The sequence below is a fragment of the Colletotrichum godetiae genome, assembly GCF_030913485.1.
Source record: "Colletotrichum godetiae strain CBS 193.32 chromosome Unknown BDP55scaffold_27, whole genome shotgun sequence".
Taxonomy (NCBI): domain Eukaryota; kingdom Fungi; phylum Ascomycota; class Sordariomycetes; order Glomerellales; family Glomerellaceae; genus Colletotrichum; species Colletotrichum godetiae.
Genome location: NW_026851275.1, coordinates 293,547 through 311,230, shown reverse-complemented (window position 1 = coordinate 311,230; position 17,684 = coordinate 293,547). Strand labels below are relative to the sequence as shown.

Here is a 17,684-nt window from a genome sequence, read left to right as displayed (position 1 = left end):
CCGCCTGTTCTACGATACCGTGGTATGTGAACTGTCATGCGGCTGCTTAGACAGTGCCTAAAGCTGTTTCACATGTTGGTGGTCGATTGAATGAAGTTCTCTGGGGTTCAGGTGGCGAGGCAGGTTTGTAATGAAGGCCTAAACGATTTGCAGCACAAGAATCTAACAATCTTGTACAACGGCCGCTGATCATTCTCTAAGTTTCACGATGCTTTGGAGGCAAACATGAACTACAGACGCTGCCCCGAGTCACCCAGCTCAGACGGGAACCAGGTACCAACCTCGTGAGACCAAACTGGAACGTAACATCATCATGTTGAACAGAGCTTTCGTTGAGCAAAGAAAGTGATGAATACTGGGTTTCCTAGATATTGATATGCTACCTGTAAAAGACAACGTGAAGTGTTCGTCACTGTTCATTCCCAGTCATCGCTATCATTGTTCATCTTGACGAACATCACCTTTGATCATCTTTCATCTGCCTATATATATCCAGATTCTAACCCCCTTCCTTGCCGCTCCGGCTATCTCTCTTCTAACTGCCCTTCCTTCCGGCACCGGCGATGTAGCCTTGGTGGAATATATCCAACAGAGCAATAAAGGGCTCGAACAGGTTCACAACGACAAAGGAAAGCGGCAGATACCAATTATGTATCCTGGTTACCGAGGCTGCAATCGCAAAGGCTCAGTTGGCGATTCCATCATTACCGCTCGCGAAATCAAATTCAACACAATTATCAGCGAGAATTCCGGCGCGACAACCTCAAGTAGCTCACAGATTTAACTCTCCTCATGGATTTATGTGTCATGAATAGAAGGATGGGCTTGTCTTCTACGGCATCGACTGTGCCGAGTATATGAATCTGAGTCCGAGTACTGTCAAAACACGTGGCATCCCAAACACTTCCCATTGAGTTCTCTCGGCGTCGGACTTAAGATGGAAGAGGTCTTCTTTTTCAAAGGAAGCTTATCTCACCGATGAAACGATAGGAGTCTGTCATACACCCTATCGCATCTCCAAACCCATCCGATCCTTTCGGTGCGTGCCTGTCACTCGGGCGATGGGGTGGCATTAAGCACAATTATGCGGGCACAGACCGGGTGGGATATTGGGCTTGTGCTGAAACTTATCTTCGATTTATCATGTATTCATTATCAATCAGATCACTTAAACTCTCAACGAGGAATTTGAAGCTATTTCTTTCCAACGCTTAATACTTCCAGGAGCTCACACACGCACTTGAAAAACACTTGCTTGCGCTACTCTATCTCGATTTCCGCCTGAGTATATTCGCCAGAGGCAACAGCTTCTCCGTCCATGATACCACTGACGTACGCATCCCCTATAAGCTCATACATACCGCTTCGCGTAGGCCGAATCACGAAGGGAACCTCAGAACCCAGTAGCAGACATACCGAGTCTCCAACCTTTGCCTCTCGAGGCACTAAGCAAAGCCTGCCGGCCGTTGTGCGAGAGAACCTCCGTGGACTGGCGGCAGCTAGGATTGTCATTTCCACTTGCACAGCAGCCGCCACGAAGCTCAATCGTGCCTTGTTCGCCTCTTCGGGGTCTTCCGAGACGAGCCAAGTCTCCATGTTCGTGATCATCGTCTTGACAGACTCTGACAGGTCCACGTCGACGCGGTCGCTCAGCTGGCTCCTCTCAGATGTCAGAGTCTTCCAGAAATCAGCGAGGCGCTCGGGGGACATGTCTTGAATGCGATCTGAACCCGACGCAATGCGAACGCAGGATTTGTAAAATTCGAGTGACCTTAACGAGTTTCTAGCGTAGTAAACATCCATCTTGTCGAGCGGGTACGGGACGCGCTTAGGTTTCGGCGGGAGCGGTAGTTCGGGCCAGAAGACTCCATCTTCCTGAATGGTATCGACGATCATGCCGGAACACCGTAGTATTTTATTGCCGATGATTTCGACTCTACCACACTGTGTTCCGCCGGCCGAGAACTTGCCATACCGAACGCTGTAGCTTGGCAAAGCATCTAACTCCTGGTTTCTCAAGTCAGGTACCCAGGTTGGAAGACCTGGTAGCCTTCGCCGCTTCCATCGGTATATAGGACGGTAATACCAGGGAAGCGCGACGTCGGTGATTAGTCTCTGCGGTGCGGAGGCCAGAACGCCGAGGTTCTTCTTCTCCAGGAGCTGAGATCGGGCAAATCGCAAGTAACACTCTTGAACCGAGAGAGAGTACAAGTTGTCCCGGGATATGATGCTATCTTTCTCGAAGTCTGAGGCGTAGCCTAAGACACCCAGAATGTGGTCCCGAGGATCTGTGCATTGAAATGCTCTGGTGGCTTTGACACCATCCATCAGCGTGACAGGTTGCTTTCCTCGATACCACTGGCTCATGCGCATCATGGAGAGGTTGTAGAGACGGATCGGGAGAAAAGTCACGTTGCTGTCGTTCACAGTTCCATCCTTGGGCAGAGCTTGGATACCAAACGTTGACATTCTTAGGGCCAGCTCTGAGAGTGGTTGGAAAGGCATCATAAGCTTTCCGCAGTAGAGCCAGGTGTTGTCGTTGAGGATCGCCTCTTGATAAACCCACTTTCTTTCGAACCAAGTGTGATTCATGAGCGCCCTCAGAGGTTTCCAGTCTAGACTCCAGACGGTAGTCTTGCCCTCTCGGGTTCGTTCTTGGTTGCGAGTGGCAAGGATATCTGCACTTTTCCTGTTCTGTTGAGGATCGTCCACAACATCAGGAATGATCTGACAGGCCTCTTTGATAACATCCTGGACTCCATCAATTTGGGAATCATCACTTCCAAGCCAGATTCTGACAGATTCCGCATTCGAGTAGATTTCCGACATCCGCCCTATCTGATGTGTTTTCTCCAACGTGTTCCTCTGATCGATGCAAATGGAGTCGGCCCAGAGCACGACCTCCTCAGTAGGGAGGCGCCAGCGCTTCAGTGCTTCGAACAGAGTTCTGGTGATCTGTATCTCCTTTCCTTCGCAGGTGATGTATGCATTGTCTCGCGCGTCTCCCCAGGCATAGGACACGGCATGGTATTTCACTGGCGCCTTGAGCCACTCATTAGTGAGGCCTATCCGAACTTCGTCACCTTCATTTCCAGGAAGCAGGTGAATGAGACGAAATTGGCCCTCTTCCAGTGGACCGTGGGCGTGTTGAGGCGGAGGCCGGACCCATCGCTGAAGCCGCGACAACAAGCTCCTGTCGTTGTGGCGGAAAACCAAGTGGTGTGCGACCGGGGCAGCCAGAATTACCGCAGCGCCGATGGCGTAGAGGACCCGCGAATTGACGCCGATATCGTCCATTGATTTTGATATCATCGATATGAGATGATGGAACCGGCTAGCTGGGTCCCGCTCGCGAGTGCTGTCTAGAGGTTCGTTCATCCCGGCTGACTTGCGGAGACAGGTAAGCGACGAAGGTGGTTCCCTGTCGGCACGTGTTGGGCCAATCATATTGTGTGTAGGGGACCCTTCCCCATCCTCGTCAGCGTGTTGTGAGACTAGTCAAGGGATCTTGCATCGCCGACTCGATTGCCGCCAGGTCACATGAGCTTAGGCATGGCGTTTCTTAGAGTATGATACAGTATGGACCAGAAGCTACGCTCGGCAGGACTTATCCCACAGGTCAATTTCTAATAGCTAGTGTTGCTTATTTCCCGGCCGATAGACCAAGAGTTGAATTGATCCTGATGTGTGTAGTAGTGCGCTCTGTTCAAGCGAGAGGACTGCGTCTAGCCAGACCTCGGAGAATAGGAGGTTTCCACAGCATTGTCCACAATGCGCAACGATTCAAAGGACAGAAAACGTGGGTTTGAGTCAATCTTCTGGAATGGAGAAAAAGCCGGTGCCAACGCGTAAACGCGTGAAGCTGTTTACTCAGCATATGCTGTCCACAAGCGAGTCAGCGCAACCTGTATCTGATCAACTGAATCATGGACACCCCCAGTAGCGCGTCTCAGATTGAGCGATAGCACACCGCTGATAAGATTTAAGCTTGGCTCTGGATCGTAAAGTCCTAACATCTCCACAACCTTTTGCGTCACGATAGGCGAGTACCCTTCGTATTCTATATCGAAGGCAACTATTTCCGCCTTCTTTTAGACTTACTTTACTTGACATTTCACTGCCATCTGTTGGCTACCCATAGAACACATCGACGTTGCAAACATTGCCGTCAGTGATCAACGGACACTTTGCGGAGTCCGCATTCCGTTTCGGCGGGTAAGGAATATGTCCACAAAAGCAAACTACCCGAAGCCGATTCAAGCGGATAGGGGAGGTCTCCGAATCTCCTTGCCACTGCGATTTGGAGAAATGCCAAGAAAGGCGTGACAAGTGCTTAGTTATGCTTTCTCTGCCCGTCACTGTATACAACTACTATCATGACAACATCTCACAAGACCTTATCGTCGAACGCGCGGACGTCAGGGCAAGATTACGGTCTCGGCGGACTAAATTCACCTTCTGACAAATATCCGTAGAGTTTAGCGACTCGGCGGTTGCTAGATTATGAGCGACCTCGTACGAGTGCGAGTCTACCTAGAGGTAGATCTTCTCCGACCCAGAGGTTCGGTAGCAAGCGACCTTCCGCTTTCGGAGCCCCAGGAAAGTATACACGAATTTGGGTTGGCAGCAAAGGTGTCCAATTCTCCCCACGTTTCGGCGTTATCACGGAGTGGCCGTGGCTTGAGCTAGTCTAGAGCACATCTCCCTTGCAAGTTGGAGAGGTAGTCTGGGAATATCACGAACTAAGCACATGGGGAGGGGAAGTTGAACGCCAATTGAAGTGCAACATGGTCCAAGCCACAATGCCAGGCTCATGCTTCGTGCCGTGCTCCCGTCCGCTGCGTGGCAGCCAAGATCAGGGGTGAAAGGGTGAAAGCAAGTCGTTTGACCTTCAAGCAGGGCAGAACTTCGCTATCAACGACTCATCGCAACTTCGCAAGTACACTACCCTGTGACAAGGGACCCAATTGTGCTAATTCTCGTGCCAAGGAACAATGAGTAGGTGATGCAATTTGGCCGGCGAAGTAGCGTTTCAGCGCCAAGGTTCGAGTTGCGATGAAGCCCAAAATCATCAGACGATACGAGCAGGTCAACGAGACGTAGCTTCCACTTCGCCACGACGAGGGGACGATAGTCTAGAGGAATTATCATATGGGACGCACAGAGGTAAATATGTCCCTGGTGCATGTGGCAGCTATCAGATGGAGAGCTTCATTAATCAACATTCAAGCAGAAACAAAATTGGGGATTGGACTGCCCAAAAACCAGCTTTTTGGGAAACGCCTTGATTAATCACGATGATGGGAAAATTGCTGCTCAATGGGTCATCAGATGATTGATTTTCTGCCCTTGTTTCTATTTCCATCTGCCAGGGAACCCTCCTTGGATGACTACCATCACACGCGCGCAATGCGCGGATATGCGGGGACGAAAGGCGAGACCCCTGGCATAACCTTGGGAACCCATGCCTTTCAGCTGCTCCTCATCAGCCTTACCAGGCCTGCCCTTCGAAAACCTCGTTTTCGTGAAAACTGCCCTGTTAGGCCAACCGGGACCGTTATTATCTGCAAGAGGACTAAGATGAAGAGCTTACGTCTCAATGGCACATTAGAAAATTCTCGAGACTTCCAGAGACGTATCTGGGGACCCTGTTCATGGCAGGTTTGAACGTAACCAGGCTTCTTGCTTCAGCATTAGAAGATCTACCCCCATGTGACGCTGAAACCCCCATCTTAATGTGACATTCCTCAAAATTGAGTTCTAGAAGACAGTGAAGCCTGCACAACTTGCGAGACTCCAAGCAGTTCATCATACCATAAATAACATGATCCTGGTCGGTACCAAGAAGACGTTCATCTGGTCTCTTGCCGAGAGCCCAGAAGGGCTGCTATCCCTTCCCCTGACTGGCATTGCACGACTAGGCGCGCCCCACTTGGTCACTATTCCGGAAGTCTGGTTCTATTCGAGACGGGTCAGTGTGGACGTTTGGTTTATTGGCGTCTATATGAAGCGCTTGTCTGAGTATAGGAGATAGAGAGATATCGTGGGGGATGGAGCCGAGTCGAGCTGTATAAAGACGGAAGGTTGAGAACATCAACAAACATTTCCTCAGCAGCTTGTCTCCCAACAACTTCCTTCGCTTCCAACACCACAGTCGTTCTCTTCTGAACTTGGCAGTCTTTTTTTGTAAACAGTCCTTCTTTTCTCGTGTGAAAACATGTCTTTCAATACACTCTTTTTCAAGCACCTCTTGGTAGGTGCCGCCCTCCTTCCAGGCGTCGCCTTGTCCTCTCCCGTCGGCAGCGTCGACGCGCGAGGCGTCAAGGTCATTTCGGCGCCCTTGGAAAATGTCACGCCCACCATCATCGACCACGGTCCTCTCGACCTCGAGGGCATTGAGCGCCTCAAGGACTCTCTCACAAAGTCTATTCGTCCGACCCAAACTCCGGAACCGAACAGAATCAAGCGCCAGGACGCCGCATCGGGCACCGTTCCCAACTCTTTGACAGTCGCCACTAGCGATGCCTTCGTTTCGGTCGATGTAGGCGACATCAATCTCATTGACAGCAATGCTGCCAACTGTCACTCTGAGGAGCTCAATGGGCCGTTCGATTCTATTCAGTTCTTTACTGGGTCTACCAACATGCGCGCCATCAATGCTACTAGCAGCAATGGAAACACAAGCTCAATCACCAGCGTAAGTGCAAGCGAATATTTGAGGAATACAAAATTCTGACAAGGTCTTTCGCAGAAACTCGAAGGTTGGGCTGATGCCGGCGTATTCAAATTTGAAAACGGCGACCGCATCGCAGAGTTCTGGGTTCTCGAGAACCGTGGCTCTTTCCACGGCTTCAACTTCACGACCACTAGCGGAAAGACATACTCTGCCATGGGTCAGGTCCTCCGCAGCCCTCCCCCGATGCAAAAAGTCCCCGTGGGATCCGGCATCCTAGGCCGTATGCGCGTGCAGTACTGCAACATTGGTCTGATCGGTCACGTCGGCTTCGACTTCCTCGACGAGCTCCAGTCTGTCTCCGTCAGCAACATTGCGTACTCCGGCTTCACAGATAACATCATGCCCTCTGGCCCCGGACAGACCATGACTGTTGGCTCTCAGATTGTCGACAACCGTAACTCCACTGCCGAGCAGATCATCACGATCATGACGATGGATGCCGTTACCAAGTCGCACACTTTGAGCGTTGCAAACCAGTGGAATGTCGGAGGTCGTGTTGCCGTCGAGGCTGAGGCTGGTATTCCTTTCGTTGGAAAGTCGAAGGTGACTACGGAGTTCTCCTGGCAGGTGCAAAAGACCACCGTAAGTCATTGCCCCCCAAGGTGGCATATTCCGAAACAGTGTACTAACAAATCCAACCTAGACCGAAGAAGACACCGAGGGAGAGACTTTGACCAAGTCTGCCACCATCAATCTCAAGTGCCCGCCCAAGAAGTACTGCGTCGGCTCGTCCTTCTTCACGATCTTCAAGATGAATGTCGAGGCCGAAGCTACCTTCCGCGCAAAGACCAAGTCGGGCAAGGACTTTTTCTGGAAGCAGAAGGGCAAGTACGAAGGCGCAGACTCCCTCGCCCTACAACTGCAGGTTGACGAGGCAGACGGCGTCATTGGAAAGCGTGCTTTCGTTGTCAAGAAATTCTGATTCTGATACCCAGATACCCCTTCTTCCTTTTTCTCCCAATCTTGAGCAGGCGGCATTTGTACTATTAGTTTCCTTCTTCTGCTTGTTGCTTGTGTATCGCGCGCTGGGAGCATAATATCCCCTAAATTTATGACTGATTGGAGACGAGAATACGATATTGCTTCCATAGAAACACCAAAGAGAAGACAATAAGCTCAAGAATATGCAACCCTTTCTTAAGATAAAGCTGGTGATACACCGATAATGTGCTTTCTCGGTATTTCGGTCTATAGAGAAATTTCCGATATATACAAACATCCCACCTCTACATGTACCCAGTATCACTAATACCCCGGAGCTTTTCGTATTACAAGTCGGCGATACTTGGCGTCCCCCCTTTCCTGGTTTCAAGTGTTTCAGACCACAGGCAAAGGGGGATGAAAATGCACTTCATGAAAATAGCACAGACTAAGTAATTAATTGTCATAGTTAGGTCGTGGACTCTGCACTGCCCCTTTCAGTTTTCCACGGCATTCAAGATAAGGAGTGCAGGTGAAAGCGACACAGGTCTAACATGACTGGAGTCATGGTGGCGCTGTCGATGAGGTGAAGCATTCGAGTGTCAAGAATCACTCAATTTGACAACGTCTATGTTAGTATTCCATTTTGCTTGAAGCCATTACAATGACACGAGAGCAGATCACAGAGACACGATCAAACCCAATCCTAAAGTAGATAAGCAAACGTTTATTGTTGTCTCCTACTTAAATGGATTATATTGTCAAGTCAGAGAAAGAAGCCCTGGAGCAATACAAGGGGAAGAACAAACAGAAATAGAGCCGATGTCCCCGAAACCACGAACAATAATAAGAACAAAAATGATAAGTGCTGAAATCAAAGTAGCCAAGGACAAGAGTTTCTAGGACGACCTTTGCCAGTCTCGTCAAACATTGTTAACACCGGCTCACAGAACAGAGTCCGTAACGATCGTCTCAAAGAGTAGACAGAACTTTCTCAGCATGAGCCAATTCCGCCAGTTGAAAATCGTTCAAAGTCCGTCCTCGTCGCTGTAGATTCTTGATCTTTGAAACAAGGCGAACAATCTCCCTGTAGTTTCCTAGAGGGCGATGTCAGTATGTCCATTTGTTCTCTTGCGAACATAAGTCAGACAGGGTCTTTTGAATAGAACTGGTCTTACTATGAAGCACAGCCTCATTGAGCTTGGAGAAACGTCGTTCAGTCCTGAGCCCTTCCATGTTATGTTTGAGAGCGGGTACGGCTACAGTAACCGTAGCCGCAAGAACGCCCACCCCCACCGTGGCTACTGTTGCAATGATTGGAGTTGCCACGGTAATGACCGCCAACGAGGCAGGATCAAGCATGGTTGCGGGGGTGAGATCGATAGGTGGAGCTGGATAAAAGAGGAAGAAGCTTCAACCGCCAAAGGTCTTCGGTGTTCACCGCAGTCGGTAGTATTGTCTCTATCCGGCTGTCGTCGTAGGAGTTGGAGGCTGGCCGGATCTCCAGGTAGTCGGGACTAATTCAGTGGGGAGTTGTAAGAAGTATGGAGAAAGAATGATATGAAAGAAGTAAGGAAAGACCACGGGGGAGGGAAGGTCTGGTTTTATGAGTGTGAGAATAGCGTGCACGGCATTGTCGGGAAAAGTAGAGGAGGTAGATATTACGATGCTAGAGGTGTGGTGGATAGATACCTGCAAGCTCTATGGGTATCAGCAATCAGCTACATGTATCTTGGTAGTCTGGGGCGTGTGTTGCTTGGCAATGTAATTACGATTTCAGTACTTAGGCATCACCTCGATTGGTTCAAACTGCTAATGGCACAAAGGGGTTCACTCTGCCATAGCCACTAACTCCAACCGCCGGTGATGTCCCGTCTACTTAGGGCGTGTCAAAGGCTTGGCAGTTAACAGTTTAAGTAGATCGAAGCCTTGAAGCGTTTGAGCAACAAGCACAATCTCCGTTAGATTCAATTAGGTCTTCCTGTCGTAATAGCGACTCGGCTAACACCGTTAGCTGCGATGATGGTGGCAATGCGTAGAGTACCTAGGCGAATGGTGAGCGGTTCTCACTACCTACGCGACTCTCAGTTACCGTCGTACCGTACAGGCTAAAGGGATATCTCGGCAAGTCCACAGCCCTAAAGGCAGAATAAGATAGCCCATTTCACAAGTCCAATACAGAACGGACCTAGGAATATGCTGTCGAACTTTCCCCGATTTAGCGGTACATGACTTAAGGCTGCCGGGATATACGAAGGCAGGGCTCATACCAGGCAAGCGCTGCCCTGGTCCTAGGTGGTGGTTTACCATGAAACGTAGGTGGTATTCGAGCCCAAATAGGAGATAGTCCAGAAGCATGGTGCATTCCAATATTCCAGTGATCACTTGAGACAGATACAGTCTGCACTCAACAAAGAAATGAGAACCTGAAGCTTCGGGGGTGTCAAGAGAATAGTTCCAAGACGCTGCTGCCCTTTCCATTCGAGCTCCAAGCCCTTCCACTAACACATCCTCATATTCTCAGCCCCTCGTCACACGCCTCGCCAAGCTAGCCATCCAGCTCACAGGAATACTTCGTTTGAATCAGAGGCGTATTTCTCACAAAGCGTTAGCTAGTCTCAAGCAGAAGCTGAGCATATGCCCACATCTGCATCCATAGCGTGATGTGAAAGGAATTGCCGACGAAAACACACTTCACGTTGTTGCATAACCCATTCTCCAATGACCCCCTCCAGGCCCTCCTCCTGGGTATGACAACCAGTAACGCAGGGCTGAGGAGCGCTAGTAAGAGAGATTTCAGAAAAGCCGGTAGCGTCAGAACAGGTGGCTTACCGGGACTCACCGGGGCGTTGCTCTTGAGGCTGAACCACGTTGGGCATGCAACCGCGGGCAGCGGGCTGACACTCCGAGAGCTGGTAATTGGCTTGGAAAGTAGGCAGAAAATCAACTTCTAACCTAATTGAGACCATCACCCATTTAGCAACAAAGACAACCATTTCGAAACGAAGATTGTTAGTCCGCACCCGGCGTGTGATGTCTCACGAGATCGACTTTTGGTATTGCTAACGATAACGTTTCCGGTGTTGACATTGTAAAAGCTTGGAGCTCTGTCTCCCGGGCATGACCGTGCTCCTGTAGACAGCGTTGCCTGATAGGAGGATCCCCAACGTCTTTCAAACCAACACGCCGTGTTTGGTTCGGTGTGAACGCGGTAGGTAACCGACATCGTGATCATTTTTTGGCGCTTCAGCTCCCATCCGTGTGGCTTTATTTCATTTCCTTTTCTTTCATGCTGCCACCCGTGAGGCATTCTAGCTCCAGAACTCCCGATAGATCGACGATCAAACTGTTGAGTCGTGCCTATGGGCACTGACCAAGAAGGACCAAAAACGTTCAGCTGACTCTTGATGGTGGGCACGTCGACACAAGGGCTGGAGTTGAAGCAGTATTGGCCCGTTCGCAGATCAACACCTGATGACCGCGATAATTTAGTGGCTAGGGGTAGGCTGAGATGTAGAGCAGGAAAGGAACGATAGCTAGCAAAATTACCCTTGGACCGGGCAGTTTCTCCTCTCTCCTGGATTGGAGAAGTAACCTCGGGACCGAGACACGTATGTTTGGCCGTGGGCTTGTTTTCCCGTGTCCCTGGCATGTTGACACAGCTGAATCACCGGAGATGGCTGTACTTCTTGATTGCCATGATAATTGCCAGTCGGTCTATCTATTCTTTACGAAAGACACGCCCTCCCCCTCCTAAGCCAAAAACCCCTGCACCCTCTGAAGGCATCAAGAACTCGAGTAACTACCTAATTGTGCCCAGGCAACGTTGCCCGTAGCGCGAGTGCTACAGGTGATTGCGGCAGGAGGGGTGCACCTGTGGCTTGCCCTGGCGGAATGTCGACGTGCTTGCTCAGACACATTGGTACATCGTTGAAGATGTCGAGTCGGAAAGGGTGTTTAATAATGGAGTGGGGTGGGATTGAGGAGCACAATGAAGACGCCGTGTTGTGGAGGTCTATAAAGAAGATGCCGAGACAGTCAAGTCAATACTGGAGGGATAGATGAAGAAACACTTGTCCAAGGGGAGAGCCATTGACTTCATCAAGAAAGGAAATTGTGGCAGCAAAAGGGCAACAAGCAAGTGTTGCTCAAAGCCGAAGGGAATGGCAATGATTATAGAACACGAGCCCATCCATACAAAGCAGTCGACCTTTCCGTTCACCACCTGGGGGCTGCAGTTCACAACCGACTTGGAAGAAGTCTTGTTTGTGCCACTAGCCACAGCTGCGCCTGCAAACATCATTGAGAACTAAAAAGGCGTCAATTTGAATGCCAACCCAGCCTGCTTCAATGCTGTAGAGATCTCCAAACGCCATGATGCAGGTCCCTCGTGCAATTCCGCCCCTCATCCAGCCATGTCTCGTCAAAATCACCCTCTCCGCTTTTGCAAGACGGACCAAATCCTCATCAGTCCTGGTCATCTCCATGGCTCCCGTCCAGCTCAGGGCTCAATAACCAATGAACGGACTCCCCAAGTCCTTCCCTCAATCCTCCCCTAAGCTCTCCCTAACACAAGCCCGACACCGTCTCCGAAAATCCTTGTTCTTGCCCTCCCGCTCCTCGCGAAACATGCGGGCAGCCTCGACGTTGGCGGGCGACTCGTCGTTGGGCCCGTGGAAGAGGCTGATGGTGCTGAGCAGGATCGTCTCGGGGCTCTGGACAGGGCTCCATCGCTCCGAGGCTGCCTCGTAGCCGTACTGGTCCTCCTCGGGCGGGTGCAGGATCGAGATGCATAGTCGGCCGTCCGGGTAGATGTTTGGGTGGAAGGGGATCGGCGTCTGGAAGGTTAGAGAGGGCGGCATGAGGGGGTAATTTGCCGGGAAGGTGAGTCTGGCGCGGAAGTTGCCTCCTGTGTTGAAGAGAAGTATGTTAGCTAGTTTGTGCAGGCAGGACTTAGGACTTTTGGGGGAGAGGGGGGGAGGGTAAGCTTCAACTGGGCTAATCCTGCCATGAGAAGGAATTGAAGAAAGAGAACATACCTCCGTAGTACTTGCAGTCATCGCTGATCATGAGCATCACCTCCCACTCAAAGATGCTGTTGTCATTGACCAGACCGCACGAGATGCCGGGAATGTCCTTTCCCGTTTGCATCTCCTTGAGCTGCCGACCCAGCAGCGATGCCGCCGCTGCAGAAGACGATGCCATGGTGTCGCAAAGCTCTGATTTGTATATCCTTGTAGCTGTGCGTATGTATGTATGTGTATATGTTTCGGGTGGTAAGGGTGGATCGACGGTAACACCGGAATCTTGTCTCAAGTCCTTTACGCTTCGAGATGGCAGGAACGAACGATCGAGGGAAAGCTGGGGAAGGGTGTTCGAGAAGTAACGTTCGTTAAATACTGTCGATGCAGCTTTGACTGAGGTATGATTAGAGGGAACCAACGCAGCTGTTTGAGCGCGGGCTTTGTTGGCTCGGGTTCGTTGTTGAGTTCGTTGTTGAGCGAGAAGAAAAGACTGGTGTTGTCTAGCGAAGAGAGGTTGCTGAAGGCGGCAAATGGACCTGACCGCAGAATGAGGTCGTCGAAATGGGAGCCAATGCGAAGGTGGGGTTGCCCGCGAGGTGCAGGGGTTCGAGGTGCCGTTGTCTGAGGGGCTTCGGTCAGGTGGCTCACCGAGACACACCGGAACGACCTCGGTGAAGGATTGGCGACCATCCCTTGGTCGGGGGTAGCTCAGACTTGCTGTGGAACTGACGTACCGCCTCGAGTCAATCCGTGTTTTCGCACGCCCATATGAACTCTTCGAATATCGGGATCTCATCCCCCATCGTGTTGCCAAACAAGGGTATCATTTCTCGCGTCCTGCTCTTCGTACAGCTCTCGGAATCGCCAGCCTCTCGCAACACAGCTTACTTTTTCCTCGCCCCCCCAAACCCTGTAATCCCCATCGCAGCCATCATATCATCCTCATCATGCTCCCCCTCGATCCTTACATCATCCCCATACTCCGTCTTCACCTTCTCCGCCGCCTCCCGTTCAGCCCTCCTCCGCTCATCCGCCTCCTTCCTCTTCTTCCTCCTCTCCTCCGCCTCCTTCGCATTCTCTTCTTCCCGCAACGCAAGCCTATCCTGCAAACTCGTCGCCTTCTCCTTTTCCAAATCCAGCTTCCTCTGCCAATGCCACTCAATCCTATCCCTCACCTCCTCAGCCGTTGCCCTCTTGACCTCGGTCTTCTGCCCCGTGTTGGCCAAGTGCTGCGGCGTATTCAAATGCTCCACAAATTGCTTGTTATCCTTGAACGTGAGATCGCACGGCTCGCAGTAGAACCCGGCACCCCTCCCTCTCTTGCCAACGCCCGCGCCCGCGGGGACGAGCTGCGTCTTGCCGACCTGCGCGCTGAGGTCTAGGACGTTGCGCCGCGCCTGCGTGAGGGTCTCGTCACCCGTCAGGGGCTTGTAGTATTTCTTACCCGCGAGCTTGGCTTCGTAGCGGGCTTTGGCTTCCTCTTTCTCTTTGGCTTCGCGGTCTTTGGCTTTGGCTGCGTATTCGTCTAGGTCGTAGGTCTTGCGGAAGTCGGTGTCGCCCGCGGGTGCGCCGTAGGCGCTTGCTTTCTTGTCGGCCATTGTTGCGTTTCGAGGGGTTTGTGTTGAGATGGTATTCTTTCTCGGAAGACACTCGCGATGGGAAGAGAGGAGGGAATGTCGAGGATACTGGCGTTGAGAATCGTGTGTTCCGCAGATGTGACGGGCAGTGGGTGGACAGATACAGAGCTCAGCCAGACGCGTTGGATGATGAAATTTAATGCCTGGAAGGCGGAGCTGGGGTCGGATGAAGCTGCAGGGGTTGGTGACCAGAATTGAGAGGGGCCAGGCGAGACAGGGTCCAGGGGGGATTCGATGGTGGGGTTGTAGCGCTAGGTAAGAAGAAAAAAACGATACCTACCCCTCCATCGAATTCCCCCTCCAAGATGTGGAAGAAAAAAGTTACGCCTAACCTCCACGAACTTTTATAGTCATTGACCGACTTCCCCCGACTCAATACTCCAGAAGATACCACCACCATTGCAGGACACACAAAAAAAGCATCGTCGACATGCTGTATCTTGTAGGGCTGGGTCTCTCGGACGAGACCGACATCACAGTCAAGGGCCTCGAAGTTGTAAAGAAGGCCGCCAGAGTCTACTTGGAAGCCTACACTAGCATTCTCCTCGTCGACAAGACTGTCTTGGTACCTACCCCTTCCCCCAAACCCTCCGTCTTGTCAGATTACTCCTGCTATCACGAGCTGCTATTTAATTAATAATTCTCATTTTTAATTAAGCTTCTCTAATACTCACGTCAACTAGGAAGCCTACTATGGCCGGGAAATCGTAGTAGCAGACCGCGAAATGGTCGAATCCAACAGCGACGAAATCCTCCGCGATGCCCAAACCCAAGACGTAGCCTTCTGCGTCGTCGGCGACCCCTTCGGCGCGACAACGCACACCGACCTCGTCCTCCGCGCCCGCGAGCTCGAAATCTCCGTCGCCACCGTCCCCAACGCCTCTATCATGTCCGGCATCGGCGCCACAGGGCTGCAGCTCTACAACTTTGGCCAGACCGTCTCCATGGTCTTCTTCACCGACACCTGGAAGCCGGCTTCATTCTATGACCGCATCAAAGAGAACCGCGATATCGGTCTGCACACGCTCGTGCTGCTTGATATCAAGGTTAAGGAGCAGAGTCTCGAGGATATGGCGAGGGGTAGGAGGGTGTACCAGCCGCCGAGGTACATGACTGTTGGCCAGTGTGCTGCGCAGATGCTCGAGATTGAAGAGGAGAAGAAGGAGGGTGTGTATACGGCTGGAAGCTTGGCTATCGGGGCGGCGCGTGTGGGAGGCAAGACTGAGAAGTATGTTGCCGGTACGCTGAAGGAGCTCTGCGATACGGATGAGATCTTGGGTGGCCCGCTTCACAGTATTGTTCTCCTCGGAAGGAGAGCACACGAACTGGAACGCGACTACATTCGTGAATTCGCGGTGAACAAGGAGACGTTTGACAAGAGCTGGGCTGCGGATTATGGGAAGCAATAGTCGTCATTCATATCCCGTGAATGGTCGGGGTTTTGTGGCTTATTCCCTCGATAACCTTCATCTAATTTGTGCTATTCTTACAAGCAACCGCCATTACAACTCACTCTCGCGTCTCGGCTCAAGAGGAAGTGGAGCGGTACTGCTCGACCTCCTGGGAAGAGACCTCTCTCAGCTTGTTAACCTTTGCGGGGCTGCCGGTCACGACGCCCTCGGCCAGCTGAGCAACCTTGCCGATGAAGGTGGCGTTGCTGAGGGCGTAGGTGATGCTGACAGTCTTGACACGGATGATGCCGATGCGTGGATCGTTCTCAGAGCCGTCGTGAGTGCCGTCACCGAGGTCACCGAGCCACGCCTTGAGGGTAGGGCTATAGTGCTTCTTCACCAGCGCGCGGTCGGTGACGACGCTAGAGACACCAGAGACGGAGGCCCAGTCGCCTGAGCTGTTTATGAAGGAGATGTTGATGTGAGGATCGCTATCAATCTCATCCGTCTTGTTGGACTCTGTGTTGGTGTGGAAAAGCAGGTCGATGCCACCGTTTTCCTGGACAGAAGTTAGGGAGGGAGAGCTCACAAGAGGGGAATTGGGGTGCTAGAGAAGAAAACGAACCGTTGCGGCGAGGGCCATGGCGCGAGAGACGAGGGCGCCAGACTTTGCGTCTCTGGTGGTCATCATGGCGAACTTCGTCTTGTCGGCAAAGCTGACAAATGCCTCGACCTTTTCCTTGACGGAGACATCGCTGTCCTGGTTGGTCGCCTTGTAGGGGTCGGCGGGCTTGCTGCCAGTGGAGGTGTTTGAGAAAGACATGGCGAATGGGATTCTTGGGAGTGTGTTGGTAGTTTTGGGAAGATTTATTAGTCGTGAGTAGGATTGAACGCGTCGACTGAGCTGAACAGTCCGAATGATGGATCGTGAGAAGAGTACGGGAGTAGACATTGAATTGCACGAGGGAAGGTTCTTGTGGGAGGAGTATTTGAACCCCCTCCTATCTAGGGCGGCCCCTCAGGCGAGCTGACCTCATTGCTGTAGCTATGTGCAGCCAGGCACGACCGATTTCATCATCGAAAAAAGCACATTAGGAAAGGTCTCAAGGCAATTACCTAAGGTGAGGTGGCTAACTAGTGACTGAGCGACGGCCGAGTGACCACGGGTCCCAGTGTCGGTCGCGCGGAGCTGAGGGAGCTTGAGCTACAGAGCCGTACATGGGCGAGACATCATGACGTCAAGAGCGGAGGGGCAGATGGCGTTCCTGCCTACAGTAGAAGGGGCCAGCCCGCAGTGGGTGAGTGGCTCGATGGGCAAATGGGCAAGATGGGGTAGCATGAGGTAGGTAGCTCCATGGGAGTCTAGATAGACGACGCGTTTTATGGGGATAAATTCATCATTGATCTGCTTGCTTGCGTTGATGGAGCTGTGTTGATGCCGGCATTGGGCGCGGGGTGCTCTGCGGGGGGCTGTTGCGTAGGTAGGGTGCCGTAACGTTTACCATCACGTTATTGAACACATGAGCTCCTTGGTCTACGAAAAGATCTTCACTTACGAAGGTATTATCCCAATTGAGGTTGTAGAACGGGAACGCCCAGACAAGAAGGACAATCCGAGCTTCGGTTTAGATTTTTGATTACGACTTGTGCCAGCGGCGTCAGCTGTCGCGGGTCTGTGTGTCGTTTTATACTGCATAGTCCTAGTTGCAATACAGCTGGGAGAGCACAGACAAAAAGGCTGAAGGCATTGACAGCGACGGAGAGACAGAGGAGAAATGATGAGTGGTTGCTCCGAATATCTGGGGTAAGAGTTTTGTGGTTTGGAGGGTCAGAGTGTCGGCAACTCCCACCATGTCGTGACTGACGGGCCCGATGCTGCCACCAAACAGCGATCGCGATCCGGCTCGGGAAGCTGCAATGGGGTATCCGTACTTGCCTCCTTTTGTGAGTATCTAGGCACGGAAGATTCATTCGA

At 51.7% G+C, this 17,684-nt stretch overlaps 7 protein-coding genes across 7 annotated transcripts; 2 read left to right on the top strand and 5 right to left on the bottom strand.

The window, feature by feature from the left end:
* Positions 1–1,173: 1,173 nt before the first annotated feature.
* On the bottom strand, positions 1,174–3,343 carry BDP55DRAFT_668034 (heterokaryon incompatibility protein-domain-containing protein). The gene has a single exon (XM_060575205.1). It carries the CDS (start codon positions 3,310–3,312, stop codon positions 1,261–1,263), a length of 2,052 nt encoding a protein of 683 aa, XP_060428171.1. The 5' UTR covers positions 3,313–3,343; the 3' UTR covers positions 1,174–1,260.
* Positions 3,344–6,217: 2,874 nt separating this feature from the next.
* On the top strand, positions 6,218–7,658 carry BDP55DRAFT_694914 (uncharacterized protein; the record flags this gene model as incomplete). The annotated part of the gene is made up of 3 exons (XM_060577405.1): positions 6,218–6,697; positions 6,752–7,318; positions 7,380–7,658. The coding sequence occupies 3 exons, from the start codon at positions 6,218–6,220 to the stop codon at positions 7,656–7,658; spliced, it is 1,326 nt and encodes a 441-aa protein (XP_060428170.1).
* Positions 7,659–8,436: 778 nt separating this feature from the next.
* BDP55DRAFT_746606 (uncharacterized protein) lies at positions 8,437–11,464 on the bottom strand. Its single transcript, XM_060580555.1, has 8 exons — positions 10,681–11,464; positions 10,490–10,612; positions 10,351–10,438; positions 10,223–10,269; positions 9,928–10,041; positions 9,758–9,795; positions 8,836–9,048; positions 8,437–8,754 (listed from the first exon to the last, which is right to left on the bottom strand). The coding sequence occupies exons 1-8, from the start codon at positions 11,307–11,309 to the stop codon at positions 8,630–8,632; spliced, it is 1,377 nt and encodes a 458-aa protein (XP_060428169.1). The 5' UTR covers positions 11,310–11,464; the 3' UTR covers positions 8,437–8,629.
* A 737-nt stretch (positions 11,465–12,201) lies between these two features.
* Positions 12,202–12,862, bottom strand: BDP55DRAFT_729929 (ubiquitin-conjugating enzyme; the record flags this gene model as incomplete). Its single annotated transcript, XM_060579632.1, has 2 exons — positions 12,202–12,566; positions 12,697–12,862. 2 exons carry the CDS (start codon positions 12,860–12,862, stop codon positions 12,202–12,204), a joined length of 531 nt encoding a protein of 176 aa, XP_060428168.1.
* A 703-nt stretch (positions 12,863–13,565) lies between these two features.
* On the bottom strand, positions 13,566–14,279 carry BDP55DRAFT_729928 (uncharacterized protein; the record flags this gene model as incomplete). The annotated part of the gene is made up of 1 exon (XM_060579631.1): positions 13,566–14,279. The coding sequence occupies one exon, from the start codon at positions 14,277–14,279 to the stop codon at positions 13,566–13,568; it is 714 nt and encodes a 237-aa protein (XP_060428167.1).
* A 469-nt stretch (positions 14,280–14,748) lies between these two features.
* Positions 14,749–15,727, top strand: BDP55DRAFT_554748 (diphthine synthase; the record flags this gene model as incomplete). The annotated part of the gene is made up of 2 exons (XM_060569421.1): positions 14,749–14,883; positions 15,002–15,727. 2 exons carry the CDS (start codon positions 14,749–14,751, stop codon positions 15,725–15,727), a joined length of 861 nt encoding a protein of 286 aa, XP_060428166.1.
* A 118-nt stretch (positions 15,728–15,845) lies between these two features.
* Positions 15,846–16,532, bottom strand: BDP55DRAFT_554858 (pyridoxamine 5'-phosphate oxidase; the record flags this gene model as incomplete). Its single annotated transcript, XM_060569431.1, has 2 exons — positions 15,846–16,268; positions 16,335–16,532. 2 exons carry the CDS (start codon positions 16,530–16,532, stop codon positions 15,846–15,848), a joined length of 621 nt encoding a protein of 206 aa, XP_060428165.1.
* Positions 16,533–17,684: the final 1,152 nt, after the last annotated feature.